The sequence below is a fragment of the Tauraco erythrolophus genome, chromosome 19, assembly GCF_009769465.1.
Source record: "Tauraco erythrolophus isolate bTauEry1 chromosome 19, bTauEry1.pri, whole genome shotgun sequence".
In the NCBI taxonomy this organism is placed as follows: domain Eukaryota; kingdom Metazoa; phylum Chordata; class Aves; order Musophagiformes; family Musophagidae; genus Tauraco; species Tauraco erythrolophus.
In genome coordinates this window covers 14,196,823-14,219,835 of record NC_141483.1, presented here as the reverse complement: position 1 = coordinate 14,219,835, position 23,013 = coordinate 14,196,823, and the positions used below count along the sequence as shown (strand labels likewise).

The 23,013-nt window shown below is 52.1% G+C and overlaps 1 protein-coding gene across 1 annotated transcript; it reads left to right on the top strand.

Annotated features, from left to right (window-relative positions):
- The first annotated feature begins 1,323 nt into the window (after positions 1 to 1,323).
- On the top strand, positions 1,324 to 15,772 carry BRAP (BRCA1 associated protein). Its single transcript, XM_086623223.1, has 12 exons — positions 1,324 to 1,405; positions 1,543 to 1,701; positions 2,447 to 2,648; positions 3,464 to 3,653; positions 5,093 to 5,206; positions 5,719 to 5,867; positions 8,086 to 8,161; positions 8,801 to 8,939; positions 9,433 to 9,542; positions 11,211 to 11,300; positions 13,199 to 13,302; positions 14,535 to 15,772. The coding sequence occupies exons 1-12, from the start codon at positions 1,324 to 1,326 to the stop codon at positions 14,893 to 14,895; spliced, it is 1,776 nt and encodes a 591-aa protein (XP_086479349.1). The 3' UTR covers positions 14,896 to 15,772.
- Positions 15,773 to 23,013: the final 7,241 nt, after the last annotated feature.

Genomic DNA, 23,013 nt, shown 5'->3' with positions numbered 1-23,013 from the left:
TCTTGTTCCTTTCTGATCCAGATGTTCCTGGAGACAGTCGTGCTCCTTACTTATAGAATCATAGACTGGTTTGGGTGGGAAGGGACCTCAAAAATCATCTAGTTCCAACCCCCCTGCCACAGGCAGGGACACCCTCCACTACACCAGGTTGCTCAAAGCCTCATTCAACCTGGCCTTGAACACTGCCAGGGATGGGGCAGCCACAACTTCTCTAGGCAACCTGTGCCAGTGCCTCAGCACCCTCAGAGGGAAAAATTTCTTCCTTAGATCTAATCTAAATCTCCCCTCTTTCAGTTTAAAGCCATCGCCCCGTGTTCTGTCACTACACGCCCTTGTCCAAAGTCCCTCTTCAGCTTTCCTGTAGGCCCTTCAGGTACTGGAAGGCTGCAATAAGATCACCCCGGAGCCTTCTCTTCTCCAGGCTGAACAGCCCCAACTCTCTCAGCCTGTCTCCATAGCAGAGGTGCACCAGCCCTCCCATCATCTTCGTGGCCTCCTCTGGACCCGCTCCAACAGCTCCATGTCCTTCTTGTCCTCCAGGATGTCCCTGGAGTCAGTTGTGCTTCTTACTTATGATACAGACAATGCTGAGAGGGTTTCAAGAACGTGTTATAGAGGGGCTAGAGGCTGCTGGCGTTACCTTGATTATCCAAGGGTATCCTTTAACCCCCACGCACAGTTCTAAGCCCTTATTTCCAGGGCTGAGCTGTCCTTTAGTTCCTTCTCCTTAAGCACAAACGCCACCAACACCTGGCACGCCCCTGAGCTGCCAGAAGGTGCGAGAGAAAAGGAAAAAAAGGATTTTTTGGGGTTTTTTTTGGGAGGATGGGGCCTGGTCCCCCCAGCTTGGCTGCATTGCCATGGTAACGAGGCCTGTGGCTCTGGTCACCACACGCCTCCTTCCACCCCCGGTGTCCCTTCCCTCCTCTCAGCCGGAAAATCATCCGTACGGGGGCCGGGGTGCGGAGTAGGGGGGGCTCGGAAGGGACTTCGTCTCTTCCGTGCCCCCCCTACTCCACGCCCCGGCTTCGCCAGGCCAGGCCTTGAAAACGGCTTCCCCGCGCCATTTGCCCCCGACCCCCCAAGTCTCGCGAGAACACTCCCGGAAACCTCGCGAGAACACACCTGGAAATCTCGCGAGAAGCAGCCGGCGCTCCGCTCGCAGCCCCCCGCGCGTCGCCCTCCTCCACGGCTGCCGCCGCCGTGACGTCATCGCGTCGCCGGCGTGACCCCGACGGCGCGGGGTCAGAGGGGAGAGGTAGAGGAGGCGGAAGCGGCGCTTCATCTCCCTCGGAGCGCGGCGGCCCGCGGTGCCCCGGGCCCATGAGCGTGTCGCTGGTGGTGATCCGGCTGGAGGTGGCCGAGCACTCGCCGCTGCCCGCGGGCTTCGCTTACAGCGCGGCCGGTGAGTCGCGCCGGGCCGCCGCGCTTCCCTCCCACCGGGGGGACCGCGTCCGCCGCGGCGGGGGAGGGGATGGGGGTCCCGTCCCGATGGGCTCCGCTCCCACCGCCCCGTTCCAACGCCGCCTTTTTCCCGCGCAGCTCCGGAGATGGCTGCGGAGAGCAGCGGGGCGGCCCCGGCTGTTGCGCCGTCCTGTTTGGAGGGGAAAGGCCCCGGCGAGCGGGCGGCCATCCTCCACCAGCACCTGGGCCGCAGGGAGATGACCGACGTGATCATCGAGACCATCCAGCCGCGGTCAGGTAGGGGTTAATGCCGTCTGTGGGGTCTGCGGTTGTCGCCCACCCCACTGGCGCGGTGGCCCCTTCCTGCGGGAGGGGAGCGCGGGGCCCCCGGGGGCGGCTGTCTGCCCGTGTGGGGGTGGTGGAGGTGCTGCTGGTTGGCGGGTCCCGAGTCAGTCGTGCAGTTCAGCAAACAAGCAGCAAAGTGAAGGAATGTGTGTTGGGGCCTGGATAGGAGAGCTGCTTGTTGCTGGCAAATGCTTCCCGCTCGTAAGGGGTTAATTTACTGTGTGCTGTGCCGCCAGCTGCTGTGCTCGGGTGTCGGTGGCCCGTGGGAGCAGCACTGTTCAGCTCCGCAGGAGTTTAAATTCCCTGGGAAAGGAGAGGTTTCCAGATGGAAGCTCCAGGTGTGTGGAGCAGCTGAGCTCCCAGCAGAGAGCTGCTGCGGGGCTCCGCTCGCCCCTGCCCAGCAAACCCGTCCTGGTGCTTTGTGGTGGTGCTCGCGCCTGTTGGGATTTCCCCGGGCACAGTCCAAGCCCCACCGGGCTCGATCCGCAGCGCCAGGTCCTGCCAGGGGCTGGCACCGCGTGTCTGGCAACTCGGGAGCTTCCCCTGGCACAGCAGGTGAGAGGCTGCTGTTCTGTTGCTTTCCAGGGTGGTGATTCCACTTCTTGGGGGGCTGTTGGGTACGTGCAGGCTGTGCTTAGGGAACAGCAGGCGTTTCTGGGGCGCCGTGAGTAACGTGGAAACTTTTGATTTGTGAAAGATGAACCAAAAGCTGGTGTGGAAGGAAGAAAATCTTCGGAGGCGGCGTCTGCTGAGGACAGAAATAAACACGACGATCAAAGCAGAGAGCGTGAGGCTGCTCCAGACTCGCCTTCGAAACAGCTCCCTGACCAGATTTCCTTCTTCAGCGGGAACCCCTCTGTCGAAATTGTTCATGGCATTATGCATCTGTACAAAACAAAGTAAGAATGCCTGGCTAATTGTAGCTCTCATGGGAGCGGGGATCCTGAGCAATGCTGCCACCCGGAAGAGTGAGTCGGTCACCCTGGGGCTGTGGCTCCTGAGCTGGGACAAACAGGAAGGGTGACTGGCACCCAGGAGGGCAGGCAGGTCCCGGTGTTAACAGCAGAGCTGGAGGCTGGCCTGGGTCTCCCAGCTGTGGGTGATGCCGCTCCAGGTGGAGAGGGCTCGTGCCAGGGGCTGCGACGGCATGGGACGAGCGTGGGTTTCTAAAAAACGACGTTTGGAAGCAGCTTCTCGAGGGATCCCATAATTAAATCGTGATCTCTGGAGTCTTGGCTGCTGTCTGAGGAGCTGTCTGAGGCAGGGGGTTTCACCTCATATTTCAGGGATTACAATTCCATGCCTTTCCCCTATAACTGCGTGAGAACTTCCGTTTTGGGTCTTCCTGAAAGCTCTCAGAAGACACAAAATGGGTGTCTGAAATAGCGACAAATGTTGCTCACTTGTTCTGAGAATAGTTCTGAGCGTGTGTGGCTTACCAGCTTCACCTGTTTTTATGGAAAAGCAGATGCCAGGTTATCCCTGACAAAACCATTGTTTATTGGGGCTGCACTTTGCTGAAGTGTAAAGTTTCATGTGGGTACGACAACCCTTTGCTTCTCCTTCCTGATGTTTACAAACGTGCAGAGGAGGGTTACGACTGACAGCAAAGCTGTTGCAGTCGCTGCGGCTGCTGGAAGCGTCGTGTGTCCGTCCAGCTCTGCCGTTGTCCCCTCTGAGGTGACCTGCAGCTGTGTCACTCTTGCCTCACCAGCAAGATGACCTCTTTAAAAGAAGACGTCAGGCGCAGCGCCATGCTGTGCATCCTCACCGTCCCTGCCACGATGACCAGCCACGACCTGATGAAGTTCGTGGCCTCCTTCTACGAAGTAATTGAGCACATGAAAATCATCCGGGACTCCACTCCGAACCAGTACATGGTGCTCATCAAGTTCAGCTCGCAGGTAAGAGCTGGAAGCCCCCGTGCTGCAGGAGGGCTTGCACTGTCGTGTGCAGGTGCTGTTTAGGAGCGCTGGCTGGCTCTGTGGGCCAGCTGTTAGCCAAGGTTGCGTTTTACCCTCAGAGATAGTCCTGTCCTATTGCCCACAGCTTTCCCGGGCTGCTGACTAGGGTTAGTCCCACACCTGGACCTGGAGGCAAGTGTCTGCTGTGTTCTAGCCATCCTGTTTCTTGTTGGCAGGATATTTAAAAAAAAAAATCATAAGGATACATGGTTCTCTGCTGTCTGGATGCATGTTAAAAAAAAGAGAGCGGTGCATTGTGCTACTCTGAACAGAAAGGACCCAGCCAGTGGGGCTCCGTTTGCACTTTAGGAGAGACTTATTCTGCTCTTCTGAGGAGCTGAATGGTCTCCCAGCTACTGCCAGTATGGTGTGAAAAGGACAGTCGCCCCCAAAACCGAGAGTTTAGGGGATGAACTGGTGACCAGATAACACAGTTTGCTGCTCACAGATGTTCTTGGACTGTGTAGCTTTGGGTGTTCCCCCCGGCCAGTTCCTCTGTGGACCCTCTCACTTGCACCTTCTCTTCTCCCAGCTGCAGGTGACTTATTTTGGAGTTGGGGGAGAGGTTTCCCCGCGCTGTGAATGCTGGGGGAGATGTTTCCCACGCCAGTTGTACAGATGCAAATCACATGGGCAAATATCTAGTGACAGAGAGCCATGCAGCAAATCCACGAACTTGTACTCAATTCACCCTGGAATTCCCGTTCCTTAGGAAATTCCCTGAAGTGCTGTTCCTCAGTGACCCCTGATGGCCGTGTCTGCAGGTAGCAAAAGCCTTCATGCTCCTGGCTGGGGTGACCTGGAATCTGGGAATGTGGCATTCAGCTAATTTGCCTCAATCTGGCGCCATCGTTTGCCAGAGAAGGGGTTTGAGGTTACCACGTGGAAAGGGAGGATTTATTTGTCAGGTTTTGGGTTGGGACTGCCTCTTTGCAGGTGGCTCTGGGGCACGGCTCAGAGTGTGCCTGGAGTGTGACCGGTGAAACGGGCCCTTTCCCACAGTCAGATTGGTGTCGCTTTCCCTGACGCGAGTATCAGCGTCCTGCAGTGTGGTCCTCTTCAATTTTTGCAGTTGGAATTTGCTTTGCAAACGCACCGAAATTGCTGACAAGGGGCAAAGCAGATGCTGAAGGGAAATCCGTTATTCCTGCTGAATGCTCAGATACCAGAGTAGCTGTCACTGCTGGGAACGTGTACGCAGCCCAGTGCCAAGATGCAATTCCTTCCAGCAGGAGCTGCCTGTCTAAAATATCTCCTCTGGTATTACAGGGCTTGATGGGGGGGAGAAGAGACGACACAGCGGATTTCTCCTCCTCTTCCTCGGTTGTACCAGCTGTGAGTTTTCTCGTGCTAACTGGCTGCTTTTGTTTTGTGCACAGGCCGATGCGGATAGCTTTTACATGGCGTGCAACGGCCGCCAGTTCAACTCGATAGAGGAGGATGTCTGCCAGCTGGTGTACGTGGAAAGGGCTGAAGTCTTGAAATCAGAAGATGTAAGTTTTTTGTTTTGTTTCATTTTCCCTGCACTCCCGAGCATTTTGACAGGATTGTTTGGACTGGACAGAATGCTGCGAGAGCTGATGAAGTGCATCGCCCCAAGCACCGTTTCCCATTCCAGTGCTGTTACTGCTTGGAAGAGTTTGTCTGGTGACTTCATGGGCTTCACGCCTCACCACTGCAGTGTCTCTGACCCAAACCGCCGTGGGCAGTAGGTCCAGTGAGTCCAGAAACCAGAATAGGGCTGGTTGCAGGTGCAGCAGCTGCACTGAGCCCATGCTGTGATGAGGGTCCTGGCTGTGGTCTATTCAATGTTGTGGATGGCTTTTTTTTTTCCCCCTCCCAGAAATTTCTAACCACATTGTAGACTCACAAGACTACTTTGTAGTGGTTTTGTACCCTAGTGCCAGCAGTCATGGGAGAGAAGTTTGACTTTTTTTTATGTGGATGCTTAATTTATGGTGATCAGAAGATGCTGAGCCGTTTGTCTCTGCTCGTTCTTTCCAAGGGGGCCAGCCTGCCTGTGATGGATCTGACAGAGCTCCCGAAGTGCACGGTGTGCCTGGAGAGGATGGATGAGTCCGTGAACGGGATCCTTACCACGCTGTGTAACCACAGCTTTCACAGCCAGTGTCTGCAGCGATGGGAGGACACCACGTAAGAGGCTTTTCCTTATTTCCACATCTAAAACTCTGTTTGGAGCCTGGTGGTTATGTGCTGACAAGACATTCTGCTCATCAGAGTGTGGGAGCAGGAATTACTGCAAGTTCTAATGTGTTTTTTTTCCCATTAAAGGACTCCCAGAGAGAAATCTCATTGCCAGAAGTAATTGAACGATGTTTCCCATGGGCCTCACTGCTGAGGCAGGAAGGGGGTTGTAGAGTAACGCTAATTATTTTAAAATATTGTAGGATAAAAGTACTGGGGTAAACAGCATTGGATGTACACGCAGCCCTGTTTCACTCAATCTTGTGTGTCTGGTCGGTCATTTGTTTGCTCAGCAAAGCTGAGGCTGTGCTGCAGACGGATCTGCACATCTGGCTGGAGCTTAGGAGTCCTTTTGGGAGCCCTGCAGTCTTGCTGTCTTCCTTAGATGCTGGAGAGGATGAAGAGGAGCTGGGCAAGAGCAGGTGTGCAGGGAGACAGGACTGGAAAGTGAGACAGAAGGGAGGCAGGGAAGGAAGGGACAATGACAAGATCCCTCGGTAGATGGGGAAGGGGAGGCAGCTGCTCTGGGCAGGCTGTGTTATTCCAGGTGGGTATGGCTGAGTGGTGGGAAGCTGTGTCACTGGCTCAGGGACACCCTCCGTGGCACTTGGCAGGGCTGGGGGCCAGACCTGCATCTATCCTCAAAGCAGCTCTTCTTTTCGCTACTGCTAACCCTTTCCTGTTCTTGCTCTTCCCATCCTTCCCATCCCTGTGGATGGGGATTTCGGTGTGCCTCAGCTCCTGCCTGCAGAGCCCCTGGCTGGCACCAGGTTGCTGCTGTCAGTTGTGCACCTTTTGCGTTCTTCTGGACGCTGTTTGCCTGCACATCAGGCAGTCGTAGATACTGCAGCAGAAGGCTGTGATCTTCACTGTGTTCCTTCTCTACCACTCATACCCCTGATTGCCCGATTTTCTGATGGAGTGTGAGTAAAATTTTAGCCCTCTGTGTATCGTTTGTAAGCCAGAGTAACAGAACCTCAGTAAGATTAATCAGATTTGGAGCTATTCAAGTTTGGGCTGCTTTGCTCCATAAATCAAAACCAGTTTAAATTTGAAGCAGTGGAGCTTAGCCAGTGTGGGAGCAAGATCCAAAACAGCACTTGAATATCTAATGTACAATTTAAGCAGAACTTACGCTCCCAGTCTAGAAGAACGATAAACGAAAATCCCTGTCCGCCTTGCTTAGGCGCCACAGAGGCTGTAAGTCCCTGAATTTGTCCAGGAAGCTGACTGCAATCCAGTTGTCTCCTCCCTTGAATATTTCTGTGGCTTATCCAGCAGCTCATGAAAAATACATAAACAGTCCTGGCAACAGGATGCACCGCCTCAGTTACCCCGCTCCCTAGCTGAGCTTCTGGAGCTGAGGGTCTGGACAGAGATTCCTTCTGGTCTTGGGTCTCCTGTCTTTCTGGCAGCACAGGGGTGCAGTTTCAGAAGCGACGATAGCGGGGTGCCTGCTACTGATTCTTTTAGGGTACAGTTATGGGATGCTCTTCCTGGAAGAGCTGAGACTGAATCCATTGGGCTGGGGTGAAATCGAAGCCCCCCCTCAGGGTTGTTTTCAGTACTAAGGTATGTTTGCCAAGTGTTGGCACCTCGCTCTGTTTCTCAGCTGTCCACAGCAGTGTGGAGCTACAACCTCCTTCCACAGCAGCGTGTAACTGCTGCGTAAAACCCTGCGGGGAGTGGAGAGCCGAAGGTGTCAGCTGGCAGCAGTCCGGAGAAGCGATGTTTACAGATGTGTAACACATCTGGACAGGTGCTTCTTGCAGCGTTTGTGGCCAAGGCAAGAAAGTGTTTCTCGAGCTCGGTTGTGGCTCTTCTTGCTTACTGGCAGGGGCTGAGGTTGCTGGCAGCCCCACTGAGGCTTTTGGTTGCAGGTGTTCTCTACATCTGGACTGCAGCAAAACCAGATCAAGCTGAGACTGTGAAGTGGCTTCAGAAGAACTGTTCTTTGTTCTCCTGTCCCTTACTGGTGTAAAACCAGTAGCCTTGTGTGGAACAGAGGCAGATTTGAGTGGGGTAAACGTGAGCTGAGAGACGTGCGCACATAGGGAGCGTCCCACTGCATAAGGCATTTACTTGGAGCTCTCTGTCTCTCTTTATAATTGCCATACTATTGAGATGGAGCTCCTCGTGTCTCATCATGGTGCTTATTGCCCCGTAGGTGTCCTGTCTGCAGATACTGCCAAACGCCTGAGCCAGTGGAAGAGAACAAGTGTTTTGAGTGTGGAGTTCAAGAAGTAAGTAGGTGGGTGGATGGTGAGTGAGATCCAGACTAGATCTGATTGCACAACTGCTCTCGTTGCTGTTGGGGTTAATTCTGGGGCTGCTTTCGGGCTGATTTTGCCAGTTGGTGGGGTATCTGCTTTCCTTTGGAGTTGGAATCAGTACTGGGAAGGGATCTTACCTCCCAAGTTTCCTGTTCTGACAAATCTTTCTGATTCTTAGAAAGGAGTATTAGCATGTAAGCTGGTCAGAGTGGGCGTGATGAGCATGATAGCAAGCAGCTAAACTAACACTGAACTTGGTGGTCCCTTCTAGTCTGCACTCTTCAGAGCTCGCTTCGTGGTCCTGCTGAGATGCCTTGTTTGTTAGTCAAGGACATTCTTCCATCCATGCCTGTGGTACCGTATCAACGTGCCCAGCATCTGCGGGCTTGTAATTGGCTTGAATGAGCAGGTGCCTCCTTCTCTTTAGCCTTCCAGCTGGGCAAGCCTTCCAAGAAGGGGTGGGGGAGTTGAATGCTGTTGGCTTTCTAAGGGCGTGATGGGATGTCCACAGCATCAGCAGGCCATCAGTGTCGGATCACGCCTTCTCAAAGCGCCGATACCGCCGCTCGACAGCCTTGTGTGTACAGAGCTTTCTCCTTCCGTTGACAGAACCTTTGGATCTGTTTAATATGTGGGCACATAGGCTGCGGGCGGTACGTGAGTCGGCACGCCTACAAACACTTTGAGGAGACCCAGCATACCTACGCGATGCAGTTGACCAACCACAGAGTCTGGGACTATGCTGGAGGTAAGCACTCCGTCTTCCCCTCTTGTAGGATGACCTTGTTTGTAAAACAGCTTTTGAGACCCCTTGGTGAGAGTACTTGTGGTAGAGTTTGCTTGCAGATTAAGGATTTTGCATCTGTGCTGATACCTTGTCTTTGGGGAACATCCATCTCCTCTCTAATCGCAGTTTTCGTGGGTCTGTAGCAGATGGAGGAGGGAGAACACGATTCTGTAATGAACCGGGGCAGTCCTGTAGTCTCTGTGGAATGTGTTTGTTACTCCCTTTCCATCAATTTGCCCTGAGGTGTGGGAATGGGCTGTTGTAATAAATATCCTGTAAGGTGTCTGTGCGAAGCCTGCTAAATAACAAATACATCTGGTGTTGGCTTTCTGCCTTGCTAATATGCTGTTGCAGCAGTCTGCATGGTTAATTGTGCTGCATAAAGTCTTTCCACTGGTGTCAACCTGGGTGTTCTTCAGCTAAAACTCCCTGTGGTTGACTTTTCTCTCTTCAGATAACTACGTCCATCGACTGGTGGCGAGTAAAACCGATGGGAAGATAGTTCAGTATGAGTGCGAGGGAGATATGTGTCAGGAAGAGAAAATCGATGCCTTACAATTAGAGGTAAATATTTTAGCTTATTGGACTCTGCGTTGTGCTGCTGTGTGGAAGCGTTTCAAATCCAGATACGACTACAGGAAAATTACATCAGCTTATGCAACAGACCTGCTCCCTGCATGTAGGCAATCATCTTCAGGCAGAAGCAGGATGTTCTTACTGCTTTTTTTTTTAAAAAAAAAAAAACAAACAAACAACAAACCTCTTCTTGGCTCTGCAGAGCCAATGCAGCTAAGTGTTGTAAGCTGGCTGCAGTTCCATCCTGTGTTCACCGGTAGACTGGAGATGAGCTGGTTACGCTGTTACAAGCACTCAGGTAATTGGAGAGAGAAATGAGTCCGAATGCCGAGACTCACTCACCAGACCCTTCCTAGTGGAGCTGTGACTTGGCTTAGGAGCCAGGATGTGTCTGGAACTGTCAATTCAAGCTGTTCAGCTTGTAAGCTGAGCAGGTACGTTGGAATCATTGCTGTGGGCTTACCGTGGCTACCAAAGAAAGCTGACAGGCTCGTCTGATACCAACCCTCCTCTTCTCCCTTCCCTTGAACAGGTAATGATGATTTTGTACCTGTGGGCCAGCTTCTCCTGCCCTAACTAGAAGGGTAAAGGGGAGAAATTCAAAATTACTGCTTCACTGAGCAGATATACTGCAGCACGATTTCAGCTGCATTAGACACAAGGGTATCTGAGGAGGAACAGGCCACAGAGACCAGACTTCGTAAGGTTATCGCTCAAATAAATAATTGGCTGCTTTTCCATGATTTTTCTGAATAAATGGTAAACCAGCTATTTTTAACCCTTTTTTTCTTGGAGGCTGGTGCTTAAAGTATGCAAGACCTCTCTATCTAGCTTATGAGATCTAAATGTTTTCAGAGAGAAGGAACTTGGCAGTGTATATCGGCGCTCTTGTATTACTGGGATTGTCCAAGGCTTTTTGCACATGTTTAATTCTGTAGCAAATGCCTAATTAGGTGCTTATTAGCCTGATGATAAGAAATGATCACGTTTTCCAACCTTCTCATCGCTCATTTGCAGAACTAGAAAGGAAAAGATGGGATGTAAGGCATATATCCTTGTGCAGATGCCAAAATAACATTGGAATGGGCCGTAATTGTTGGAGAACAATAATTGTGAATAGTTATCCACAGCTGAGGATGCGCGTGGACGTGTTTTCCAGAGACGTTCTTACAGTGAAGCTAGATATGTGCATTCACCCTTCTGCCTGGGATTTTGGGCTATAAATGGGGAACTCAGCAACTCAGCCTTTGAATCTCAGACCCTCGTGACAGAGATGGCTGACGCTTCATTTTCCTGTGGAGTATAAAACTTGCAGAGGTTTATTGCTGCTACAATGAGAAATCTGTCTCATCTTTAAAAAGTTCTTGGCACAATAATGGGTATGGCTTGGTGGAACTCTTACTCGATCCTTGCTGTTGTGCTCTAAAGGCTTTTCTCGCCTTCAAAAAAACCCCAAGTGATTCAATTTTGAAATCAAATTGGTGAAACGCATCTGCTGGATCTGCAGTTCGCACGTATGTTCAGAATGTCCCGTATGCTCAGTGTCAGCCGATTAAATTGATTCCTACATTGGAGCCCTTTGAGCTTCTTAACCAGCATAGCCAGCCACCCTTTTGGAAAAACTAACTGTTCTGTGTCTGTCTTCTGTGGTTACAGTACTCATATTTGCTAACAAGCCAGCTGGAGTCGCAGCGAATCTATTGGGAAAACAAGATTGTCCGAATAGAAAAGGATACGGCTGAAGAGGTGAGCTCTGCTCTGGGCAAGTGTGAAACCCTGCTGCAACAGGCCCCTGGGCCCTGCTGAACTGGAGATGGAGCCGTTCAGTCTCTCCTGCAGCGTGAACGTTGCGTGACGCGGCCTCGCGTAGCCTGTTTCGCTACCAGCTGAGAAAATTGGCTCCAAGACATATCCCTTATCTCGATGCTCAGGTCTAGCAATTTGCTGCTCAGTGGTGCAGAAGTAGGTAGATTGCCACCTAGATTGAAGGTTGATTTAAATGTGCTGCTCAGGAAACTGCAGCAGTGGTGAAAACAAGTCCGTGCTGCTGCAGGATCCCTGCTTGCCGATGCCATCCGTCTCGCGCTGACGTGTATCTCTAGGGAAGGTTAGTGTAGCACAGACAATATGACTTTAATTTGCTGGGCTGCAGAGGCTAGAAGCTGTCTTTCTGCTCCAAATACATATTGATTTGCCCTTTCTTTTTGATCCCCTATCTCTCCTCAGCACCCTTTGGGAAAAGTTCAGAGTCTCCTCCTATAAAGCATTCCATAGGCAGGACAGCTTCAAAATGTCATGAGCAAAAATCCAGTGAGAATATTTTAATGCTTTTCACTCTACGTAGATCCTTTCAGCTAGGTTTAAAGCGAGTCAGGATTTAGGGCTGAGTCCTTAACTGAACTTTCTGCATGACTTCTAATTAACCATTTAGTATCTCAGTTAAATAGCATTGTAAATGTAGAAATTATGACTGTTGAAATAGTGGTCATTGACCTTAGTCTAAAGAGCAGTCCCAGAAATCTTACAGGGGGCCCTATAAAAGGAAAAGAGGTAGCAAAAATCATCTTGCGTGTGACCAGGCAAACATCATCCACAAAGCAAGTTCAAAATGGAATGGCTATGATACATGCCCCAAATGTGGTTTCATGTTCAGAGATCCATACGAGTTGATTCATGGCAGTCGCTCCATGTGAGCCTTGTCTGGATCAGCGCCACGGTGCCGTGTATTCCATTCTCAGTGCTCAGGCTGCTTCCCTGAGTTAACCATCAGCTGCATAAACATTCAGTAATTCAGGCTGGAAGGCTTAAAACCTGCTCTGCATCGACTCCGGCATGAGTGCGTGCACCATGTGTGCTGACACTGACATTTATCCAGATCCCTCCTCCAGGAAAGCATTTTTCCTTTAAATTCCTGCCTCCACTACATCCAAGCACGCTTTTGACAGTAACATAGGGGGAAACAAGTATTTCTGTCTGTAAGTCTGAGAGGCTTTGGCGCGTTCTGTGCAGCGCCTCGAGAACGAGCGCGTGGTTTTCTCAGCAGCAGCAGCCTGGAGTCGTGAAGCAGCGAGGAAGAGGAAGCCAGTGTAGGTGTGCTTCTGTTTGCGTTTTGCATGAGTAAGATATTCGTGTCAGTAGGTCACCGCCTTGTGACAGCACCCTGCTGAGTCAGTGCTGAGCAAAGGAGCACGTTCATTTTCAGACTGTGACCATACTTACTTGAGGTTTAGTTTGAAACGAGCGAAAGCCTGGTGTTGTAGAGCCTTAGGATGGAAATCCCAGTTTGCTGACAGGTACAAAAAGGCCAGAGAGAATGGCTAAAGGAACGCTTGACTGCGGTCAGTAAGAAGTTAAGGATCTGCTGCAGCTTTTGTTTGGATGGGGTGCCTGGCGCCGACGTGCAGCCCGAGTTGCTGGTGTGTGTGAGCAGCTTCCACGGCAACGTGGTTCCTCGTTGGGGAAGCACAAACTGCAAATGCAGAGGGGCCTTCGTCAAAACTAAGCCTTTTCTTGACCCAAAGCTTTTGCTTACCTGAATGTAGTAATTGGTTAAAGTCTAGAAACCACTGCAGAAAAATGAATGTCATAATGACGGCGCAGAGGACTTTGATCTCTTCCAAACGCCTGTGTGTTTGTTTTCACAGATTAACAACATGAAGACCAAATTTAAAGAGACCATTGAGAAGTGTGACAGTCTGGAACAGAGGCTGAATGACTTGCTCAAAGAAAAGCAGTCTGTCGAAAGGAAGTGGGTACTGCTGCCAGGTTTAGTTCCATGCAGCCATTAAAACTCCGCACACTGACATCCAAAAAGAACAAAATCTTGCTATTCCTGGGCAATTTTGAGCTATTTAAGTTGGTATACTGAGAACGCAGCTTATTTCAAAAAAAGCTCTCGTTTCTGTAGGTGTTCACAAATTGAAAGTGCCTGTTGAGTGGAACGCAGCTTTTGGGCTCGCTTGGCTCTTTTTACATGCTCTGCATATTTAGCATTCAGTAATCCTTCCTCTGCCTGCTCCGAAGGAGACGCCAGTCTGCTTCACAATGGGCGGATACATCCAGAGAGAAGAAAGGCAGCTCAGGAGAGGCATCTCACCCAGCGCAGAGGAAAATGCAGATCGTAGGAAGTGCCTAGATGAGAGACGTCAAGCATGAGGACTGTGCAGATCAGTGTGTTTCAGCTCCCTAGGTGGGACTGCGTTCTCAGTTCCCCCTAGCCCAGTGGGCCCCGGGCACTGCTGCCTCTCCAGCAGTCCTGGTTGGGGCAGGGAACCCGGGTTAGTGAGCTGTGGTTCATGCAGCTCACCTTGGTGAGGGGAAAGGAGTCTGTGTCTGATGCCAGCGAACTTTCAGGGCAAAAGCGCTGAGTTGTTAGGAGCGGGGAAGCACTGCGTGAAACATGAGGCTACTGATGTCCTGTGAGAGCACCTTGCTTCCCAGTGGGTCTGGTATTTTCTGGGTCTGGTACTCGGAGTATGGCAGGAACCAGCATCTGGGAGTCTGTGATTGTCCTTAGCGCTCTAAGCACCCCGTGTAACCTGTGCGCCCTTTTCGGTGCCTGTTCCGTAAGTCGCAGATGTATGTTCAAGGTACGGTCCCATGCTCCCACACACACCCTGCCCGTTGCCTCTGTTGGCCTTTGGGACAAGATGGAATCGCCTAACTTGCAAGGGGAGGGATTCTCCCAGGTTGTGCAGTCGGAGGGACAAAGGAAGGGATTCTGCTTCACAGCATCCTGCTCCATCTGCAGGTAACACCGTGCAGACAAGCAAGCCTTAAGCTGGGTAGAAAATCCTAAGTGGGTTTCAGAATCCTCTTGTGTTGCCTCCCCTTGCCCATCTTTTGCCAGAAAACCAAGTTCAAGGTGGTCTTGGTGGGGCTGGGGGCAGCTGGGGGTCCGGATTGGAAACCAAAAGGATGCGATGGTGTTTGATGTTTGTACAGCGCACTGCTTTCCTGACTTGTGCTTCTATTTGCAAGGTGTTCGCAGCTGAATAACAAAGTGGCTAAACTTTCCAACGAGCTGAAGGAGGAGCAAGAACTGAACAAGTGCTTGCGAGCGAATCAGGCCTTGCTTCAGAACAAACTGAAGGAGGAGGAGAGAGTGTTAAAGGAAACCTGCGAACAGAAGGACCTGCAGATCTCGGAGATCCAGGAGCAGTTGCGGGATGTCATGTTCTACTTAGAGACGCAACAGAAAATCAATCACCTCCCAGCCGAGACCCGGCAGGAGATTCAGGAAGGACAGATCAACATTGCAGTGGCATCTTCTGCCAGCTCCTCCACGGGGGGCACGGGCAAACCTTCTTCCAGGAGAGGCCGTGGCAAGAGGGGCAAATGAAAATGGGAATTCTCTGCTCCCATCCTGACACTGGCCGTGCTGGTGGTAGGCCAGGCTCACCTCTCGGGACTCTGGCTGGGAACGCCCAGTTCCCTAAAGCTCAGCTAGAAATTGTCTTCAGAGCTGCTCATAAACCTGGCTGCCAGTCAGCGGAGGTGTCTGTGGTATTTAAAAGCATTTCACTGCACTATTTAGCTATTTTTAGGCAGATCTTAATGACCATTTTGCCTTCCTACCTTTTCAAAGCTCCTCCTATCGTGCATTTGACTTTCTTCTTGGAGAGTGTTCTGTTCTGGGGTGGGTGTGTACGTGTTAAACATCATGTTCCCTCGGGGGACGCCATAGAGTAGGGTAGGCCCAGTGTGTAAGGCATCTCCAGTTTTTCTCCTGGATTAAACATATTCTCAATTAAGAAATTATTTTATTTAAGAATCAGTGTAATTTAGATTATATACATCTCCTTTCAGTGTGTGCAGCCCTGACGCTGCAGAACTGCTAGTGCAGGAGTAGAACTGTAGTGTAGAAATGGAGTGAGGTGTGGAAAATAAACCCTCTTAGTGGTGTAAGAAACCAAACGAGTCCTAAAGGATTGTAAGCTGGGATATTAAACGCTTTAAGGGACTCTGCTACTATCTGTTTCTTCATTTTAAAGATGGTCTTTGAAAGACCAGCGCTTGCTGCCGCCCTTGGGGCAGAAAGCGTGGACGTTTTATATTCTGGGAACTTGAACGTGGTTATTTTAACAGGCATTTCTGCAAATTAAACAGAGCTGTCTTCACACAGACTGGTGCACGTCACCTGTTAGCGGCCGCCGCAGCGTTCCGATCCCGCTGGAGCGGGATGCGTGCGCGCTCCCTCCGCGAGCTGCGCCAGGGGTATGTTGGCATCTACCCTCGAAACGAGGGGAGGAGAGTGACTAACGCAGCATTTTTATGGAAAACTCTCTCCTACCTGCTGTAGCCAGCCCGTGCAGCGGCTGCCGGTCCCCGCCGCGGGGCTGCCGCGCTCGGCTCCGTGCCGGGACGCTCGCCGCTAGATGCAGCTGTTGTATCCCGTTGCCGGGATCCCTGAGCGCTGCCTGTTCGGCTCCGAAACGTGGCTCTGGCCGACATCTCGGCTGGCAAAACTTGTGTGTTATTTGCCCCAAAGGTGTGCAGATCCCGTAAGGGAAATCTGAGGACAAATCTGAGTTTTGGGGTTGTTTTTGTTGTTTTTTCACTTACAATATATACCAGACTTGTTGCTCTGGGGTGGGAAGAGTTTTCCCCTGGCTGGAGAAGCGGCTGTCCTGGGTGCTGTGTTGCGCTCAGCGATCCGAGCGTTTAAAGGCTAATCCTTTATTCAAAACGGCTGGAGGAGTCCCGCAGTTGTCTTTTCAGACCATAGTACGATCCTTTTCCGTTGTTCAACCTGCAGGCACAGCCTTGATCTTAGTCCATAACACTGAAAATGCAGCTCTGACTTGCCATCTCCAAACTGGAACAAAGGAAGAAAACAGCTAGTCCTTTATTGCTAGAAGTTGTTCTTTTTGGCCAACTGAAAGGAACGAGTTACAATAAAGAGAGTGACTCTCGGAAGGTGAGTCGTTATGATCTGCTTCCTGACTTTATGGACTGGAAGCGTTCGGCTTCCTCACTTTGGAAGGGCACTTGTTGCATCCACTGCTCGGGTTTGGAGATCTGCCCCCATCACCTGGAGCTTTGACCTTTTCCAACTTTGTAGCATGAATGTACACGAGTAACTCTTTTCTAGTGCGTGGATTGTACAACCAGGCCTCCTGTAAATTATTCCAAGGACCGAGAGATGTACAACACAGCTTGCTTGCCTATAGAAACTATTTTATTTAAGATATATTTTTACACCATCTAAGATCCTCTGACCTTTTGCTGACAGCTTGCTTTGTGTAGAACACTAAGATGCTGTACTGTATCTTGGAATTCATTTTCAAAAAACGTGATTGAAAATTAAACCAGCGTGCGGTATTTTTGTTTGTGTATTCAACTGGAAGTGGAGGGAGGAGAATGGCAGAGAGAACAACAAAACACGCAACTTACTCTTTTTGGAGTCTTCTACTTTTGAACTCGCAGGCAAAGCTGCCCGAACGAGCTCTTTGTCATGTTTGGGTCAAGGGGAAGTTTGGGAAGGCAGGGAAATTACCTCTGGCCATGAGGAGTGAGCAGCTCATGCAGAAAAAGTGAGAGCTGGTCAATGCTTTTGTGTTTAAACCAAATTACCCCCAGTCCTTGACTTCCCTCCAGCTTCTCCTAAAATCATACCGGGTGACAAAGTGACCTGCGGGGTCCGTCTGGGCGTTTATTCGCTGCTGTAGATCACCCTGGCTCCCGCTGGGTGAGGCTGACGGCACTTCCCCGGGGCAGGACCGTGCTCCGTCTGCCTGATGTGGCCTGAGCCCACACGTGGCTCATGGTGAAGGGAGAAGTCCTAGCGAAGGCCAGTCTGTGATTCCTCCTTACCCATCACCCGGATACCCCAGTGCCTGGCAAAAGCGGTGGTGCTCGGACCTCTCCAGCCTGTGGTCAGGTTTTGACATCTGCAACTCGAACAACAGGTCAGCTTGTGGCTGATGACTCAGTATCACCACAGCAGAAGGCTGCAGCAGCAGCAAACTTCCCTCAAGCACTGGACAGCTGAGATTGGCCAAGCTCCCGCTATGATTAAAAACCTTAAAATAGATTTATTTTATTTTTTTTTAAACCATGAAGGAAATCTACCCCCCACTGAACAGCAGAGGGGTTTTACTGTCTCTGCTGATGCTGCGTCGGGTGCCTGGAGTGGTATCAGAGAGAGCTCTGGGACAAAGCCACCCTTGGCACTTGCCATGTGGGCTACGTGGCAGTAACAGAGAGAGGAGATGCTTCAGCAGGAGCAAGAAACGGGGGACCTGCTCTCCCCAGAGCTCTGTGGGCAACAGGGGAAGGGCTGCCAGTGGCCAGCACGTTCTGTGAACTTCACTGGATCCTGCCATTCCCTCTCTGCGAAAGGTCCCTGATTCAGAGGCTGGCAGGGAGGGAAGAGGACAGCGAAACACTTGTGGTTCTGCATCCATGGGCAGGACGGAACCAGCAAAACCACCCACGGGAGCCCAAGAGCCTCCAGTGTCAGGTCTGCACCTCTGTGGCGAGAGCAGCCACCTGCTCAAGAGAGGAGGTCATTGGGGACCACAGGAAAGGCTGCGGGGTTTAAAACGGCCATGGAGAAACGCAGATGGAGCCGAGTGACAGCCAGGAGTCGCATGAAGCTTGGCAGAGTCCTCCGTGCTTCGAGGATGCTGAAATGATTCACTCCAGCAGCTGTTCCCGAGCGCGCAGAGGGGGGAGGCAGTGAGACGGGGTGGCGGGTCGGGATGGCTTCTCCTCGGCTGGGAGAAGCAGCATCTGCAGCCGGAGGGACGACAGGGACACAAAGGGCCACGGCCCGGTGCCTGGCAGGGGAACGTAGGGCAGCCCGGGCTGAGCTGGGACCCGGGGCTCAGCTGGCACCGCCTTGCACCAGGGACGTTCCCCGTAAGCAAACGGCAAAGTCCGGATTAGCAGGAGGTGAAAGCCTCGACTGGACGGCGAGGGGGGCTTCCCACCCGCCGCCTCCAGCACCCACAGGGTACGTGCCCAAGCTCCGAGCAGGATCTGCCGGGGTGGGAGGGGAACGTGGTGCCCGCGAGACCTGCAGCCACCCGAGCTCCAGCGCCCACCGGTGTCTCTGCTGATGGGTTTCCATGAGCCCTTTTGGGGCCAGCCCAGCAGCAGCCCCCTCCCCGTGCAGCCCGACTGGCCATGGGTACCACAGCTTGGGGTGAGATACATGGCTGGCATCGCTCTGTCTCACACAGCTCCCAGGACTCATTTTTTTGGTGGCTAATTTGCCCTTTGGGAAGACCCTGTCCCTTAACACCAATTAATCCCCACGATCACACGGGTTCTGCTCTTCTAGGAGCTGAGGTCCTGGGTGAGGTGACGCCTCTCTGGTTTGTACCCTACAAAAACCTCACGTGGTGCCAGTAGCAGAGCAGACATGGAGTAACCTCACAGAAAAACATCCATGTCCATCTGTCCAAGCAGCTGGAGCCACCCACGGCCACACCACGCTCCCAGTGCCTCTGAGCTCGGGCCCCTCCGAGGGGACACGCTGCCGTCCCACCGCCCGCTCTCTGCTCCGCGTTACCTTTTCACCGCAGCCCAATTCCCTGAGGCCCCGTGGAAAATTCCTGCCTTGATCTGCACCAACCGACTTGTCCGTTCTCGTTTGAGCTCTGAGAAAGTCGCATCAATTCCTTCCAGGCTCCCCCCTTCCTCCTTTTTATATAAACGGGCATTTTAGTCTAATAACAGTATTTTGAAGGCAGATCCATCCAGCAGGTCCTACACCAGGACAGGTAGAGTGTCCGAAGGGGAATTTTGCAGCACGGGAGGGATGTTTGTGAGTCGGTTCTCCAGCCTGAATTCCTGCTCGCGTTTCCCAAGGCAGGAGCCGGCTCCGTGCGCGGGTTCGCTTCAGCCTCGGAGGGGCAACAGCAAAACAGCGACAGGTTTGCTTGAAACAGAAGAAATTTGTGATATCAGCGTTCCTTCGGAGCCCAAGTCACAACTCCCACCCCAACACTTCCTGCTCCTGCCTCACCCTTCGGCAAACACTATTTATAGCAGCGAGCAGCAGTTACAGCTTTGCCCCTTCTTGACCTGGAAGTAATTGGTTAATTAAGTTAGACAACAAACCTCAAGACACTCACATGGTTTCTTCCTACCTTCTTGCTGGTAGGAAGAAGCTGGAAAACCAAATTCCTTCCATCCCAAGCTGGTTAAAAACATCAAACACCTCAGAGAGAGCGAGGTGGGCTTCTCCACCAGGAAATTGGTCCCTGTTGAACCTTCTTCAGGGCCAACAGCTCCTATAAAGCTGCTGCAGCTGGGGGGGTTGCTGCTTTGCTGGAGCAGGAGCAGGAGCAGGAGCAGGTGAGGGCTCTTTGTGGATTCCTTTGAGGGTTTCCTGAGCTGCACTGAGGCTGGGGAGCAGCGAAAAGCTTTGCTGCTTGGATGGTGGGAGCCGTGCTCCGGGTGGACGCACCTGAGCTCAGCTGGAGACTGAGATTTTGGTCCTTTGTGCTGGTGTAGTGATGCGGTGACTTTGTGGTTATAGAAGTTCTTATTGGGGTTTGGGAGCTTGAGGGCAGCGGGGTGAGGATGAGCCTTTGTCTTGCTTGCGGTGTGTTAAACGTGTCCCTTGTTCCCAAGCTCAGATCTCCGGGGCCATGCTGGTCCCTTGTTATCTGAAGGTGGCACTTCAGTGGCAACGCTTCTCTTCCACATGCTGCTGTGGAAGCACGTTGTGCTTTTACAAGTACTTAAGCTGAGCTGCAAAGCCCCCTGTTTGTGCTTGGGGGTGTGCAGGAGCCTGCACCGGGCAGGGAGCTGCAGGTGCTCCACCTGATGCTGGTGGAGGCTGCAGAACATTCACAAAACCCACCTGATTGCCCCAGGCCGAGCAGTCGGGCAGCCTTCGTGCAGTTAAGGAGGGCTTTTCCTGGAGGTAGACTGCAACTTTGCTGGTTTTCTTGTCTGTTATCAGCATCCTTATGTGCTGGCAACAGCCTTGGAGGACAATGTCAGTGTAGGAGGTACCTTGGTTTTCTGGATGCAAAGATGATGTTCTTGATACCTCTTTACACATCTCTGTCTTCCAGTCTTCTTCCCCCGTGTCTCTGTTTACATGTGACTTTGTGATGTTTATTAGTCTCTGTTTGATGCTCTTAGGTGAAGTGCATCCTCTTGCCATGTAAAGCAGAGGGGTTTGAGCACATGAAGGAAAGTCACCTTGGTGGGCTCCTTCTCTCTGGGGTGGGGGAGACCCCCACTACTGGAGTGAGCGAGGTTCCAAGGCAACTTCATAAACCTAAAATAAACCCACAATAAATCCGTTTAGCGTATAAAACGTGACTACATCTCCTAGAACAATTCCTTTATGCTACTGGTAATCCTAGTCCAAGCAGAATTAATGTCGGGTGGAGAAGCTCCTAGCACTTTTGGCTTGAATCCATGGTCTATGTGGAGTCCCAGTTGGAAAACCGTCTGTGAGGGCTGGAGGAGACGAGTGGGAGATGGAGCTGAGTGTGATGGATGAGCTGGAGTTGTCCACAGGAGACAGGGATGCTGCTGCAGCCAGTGGCCCCGTGCTGATGGAGGGGGAGCCGGCCGGTCTTCTCCGAGCACAGCAGTGCCAAGAGTTTCCCTCTGCAAGTGCAGAGGTTGCATGAGGAGCAAAGAGGGCTTTTTCCAAGCAATTCTCCTTGGCAGTTTTCAAACATGCTCCAGCTTCACTGGAGCGAAGAAGAAATCCCAAGTGGATCCTGCCTGCTGAGTGAAGGAGCACCGAGAGCCGAGCGCAACCCCGGGACCTGGGAGCTCCTGGCCTCCACCCCTTGCTGACATACCCCTGCAGCTTCATCGCACGGAGCCAAGCACCTACTCCTCCTTCCAAGAAATGAACGGGGAGGCATGAACGATGGTGTAAAAGCCAAGGTCTATAGGCAGCTGGGTGGGAACGCAGGCAGCGCGCTGAAACCGCGGCATTTTCCTCTGCGGCGATCGGAGTCGAACTGCAGCAGCAGTTAAGAGGATTAGATATTTTTCGATCACGTTTGCAGCTGCGCTAGCTGTAAGCGAGAGGAGAAATCCAAACGCTTCGTCTTGGGAAGCGCCTCTGAGCCTGGAAGGGAGCGCTCCCTCGAGACCCCGCAGCTGGGTATGTGCTCAGCCCCCGCTGCTTTACGGCGCCCCGCGGAGCCGTCGTTGTGGGGCTGAAGAAGTGGCACTTGGCTCCCTCAAAGACCCAGGCTCCCGTGGAAAACTCGCTGCGAGCCAGCCCGGATGCAGGGCTCGGAGTCGCAATAATGTCTCCAAAATGTCAGCTCCCACGCAGAAGGTCTACGTCTCCCACGTGCCCCAGCCTAAAGGAAGAACACGTCAGAAGCCCTGCCAGGTTTAGATCCAGATGTGAGAGGGGAGATCCCTCCCTGGACATCACTAAGAGGATTTCTTTAATGGTTGTCTTAGCACTGCGGTGCTTTAGCAAGGAAAACTAATTTCACTGTAGAGTTACGTTTCAGCCTCTGGTTCTCACGCGTTTAGTGCTGTTGCCATCCAAATAAAAATACCTGACCGTTCCCTCTGAAGCTCAACCCTGCAGAGATGCTGGTGATGTGCTGCCAGCACTGTGGTAGGAAGCTCCCCTGCTTTTCCCGAGGGACACTGCCAGTGAGCCCTTGGCCCCCACCGCAGGCAGGATGGGCTGAGGGGGAGTATGGAATCCATTAAGCTCTTTTTCCAATCTTATATAAAAACGTGGCCTTCTAACCAAGGAAGAAGACATCACTCCTTGACACACACATGTTTGCTGGAAGCGCTTGGCCCTGCTCACTGAGGCTGCCCGGGGTTCCTGTGCGGTGGGAGTCCTTTCGCCGCGGATGGAGGCTCTGATGATGCTCCTGGCTGGGGCAGGCAGGCTCCTCCTGAAGCCAAAATCCTGGATCTGAGCCCCGTGTGTAACGTGTCGGAGGAGGGGGAAAAGTTCCACCTCTCACTTCCAATTTGCCTGATGATTTTAGCACGGAGTCTTAGCGAACAAGGGAAGGGGCGCCAGAGGTAACACATCCAACCCTTTCCAAACACGGTCATGTGGTAATCATCTGCCAAAAACATAACCCAAGATCAGAATCCTAAATTTGTCCTTTGAATGTACCTGTGCCTGTTCTGTAGTAGTTTCCTTCTAATCCCCAGAGATTAATACTGAAGCGCATCGAAACATCTGAGGTGAGGGGGCACCGGGGAAATTCCTCGCGGGCCGGTAATAATAACCGAAAGCTGCTCTGTGAAGCAAACCTGAGGCTGACTTGGTTTTTAATGGACATCTGTCTGTAGGGGGAAAAAATGCCATGGCAACTGGCTTTCTTCTTGGCATGCCTGTCTCAGCAAAGGGATGGGGAGAGGACGGGTATTGGCGGGTCCGCGTAGCTGCGCTTGGGAAACGTGGAGGTAACAGCTCGAGGAGGTTGGGAGGCAAAGGTTGTTTATGCTCTGTGAGCACCAGATCTTGAGGGATTTAAGAGCT

Coding starts and splice junctions, on each gene's coding strand:
- BRAP (XM_086623223.1), top strand. CDS start 1,324: ATGAGCGTGTCGCTGGTGGTGATCCGGCTGGAGGTGGCCGAGCACTCG. Junction 1,406..1,542: donor CTTCGCTTACAGCGCGGCCG/GTGAGTCGCGCC, acceptor TTTCCCGCGCAG/CTCCGGAGATGGCTGCGGAG. Junction 5,207..5,718: donor AAGTCTTGAAATCAGAAGAT/GTAAGTTTTTTG, acceptor GTTCTTTCCAAG/GGGGCCAGCCTGCCTGTGAT.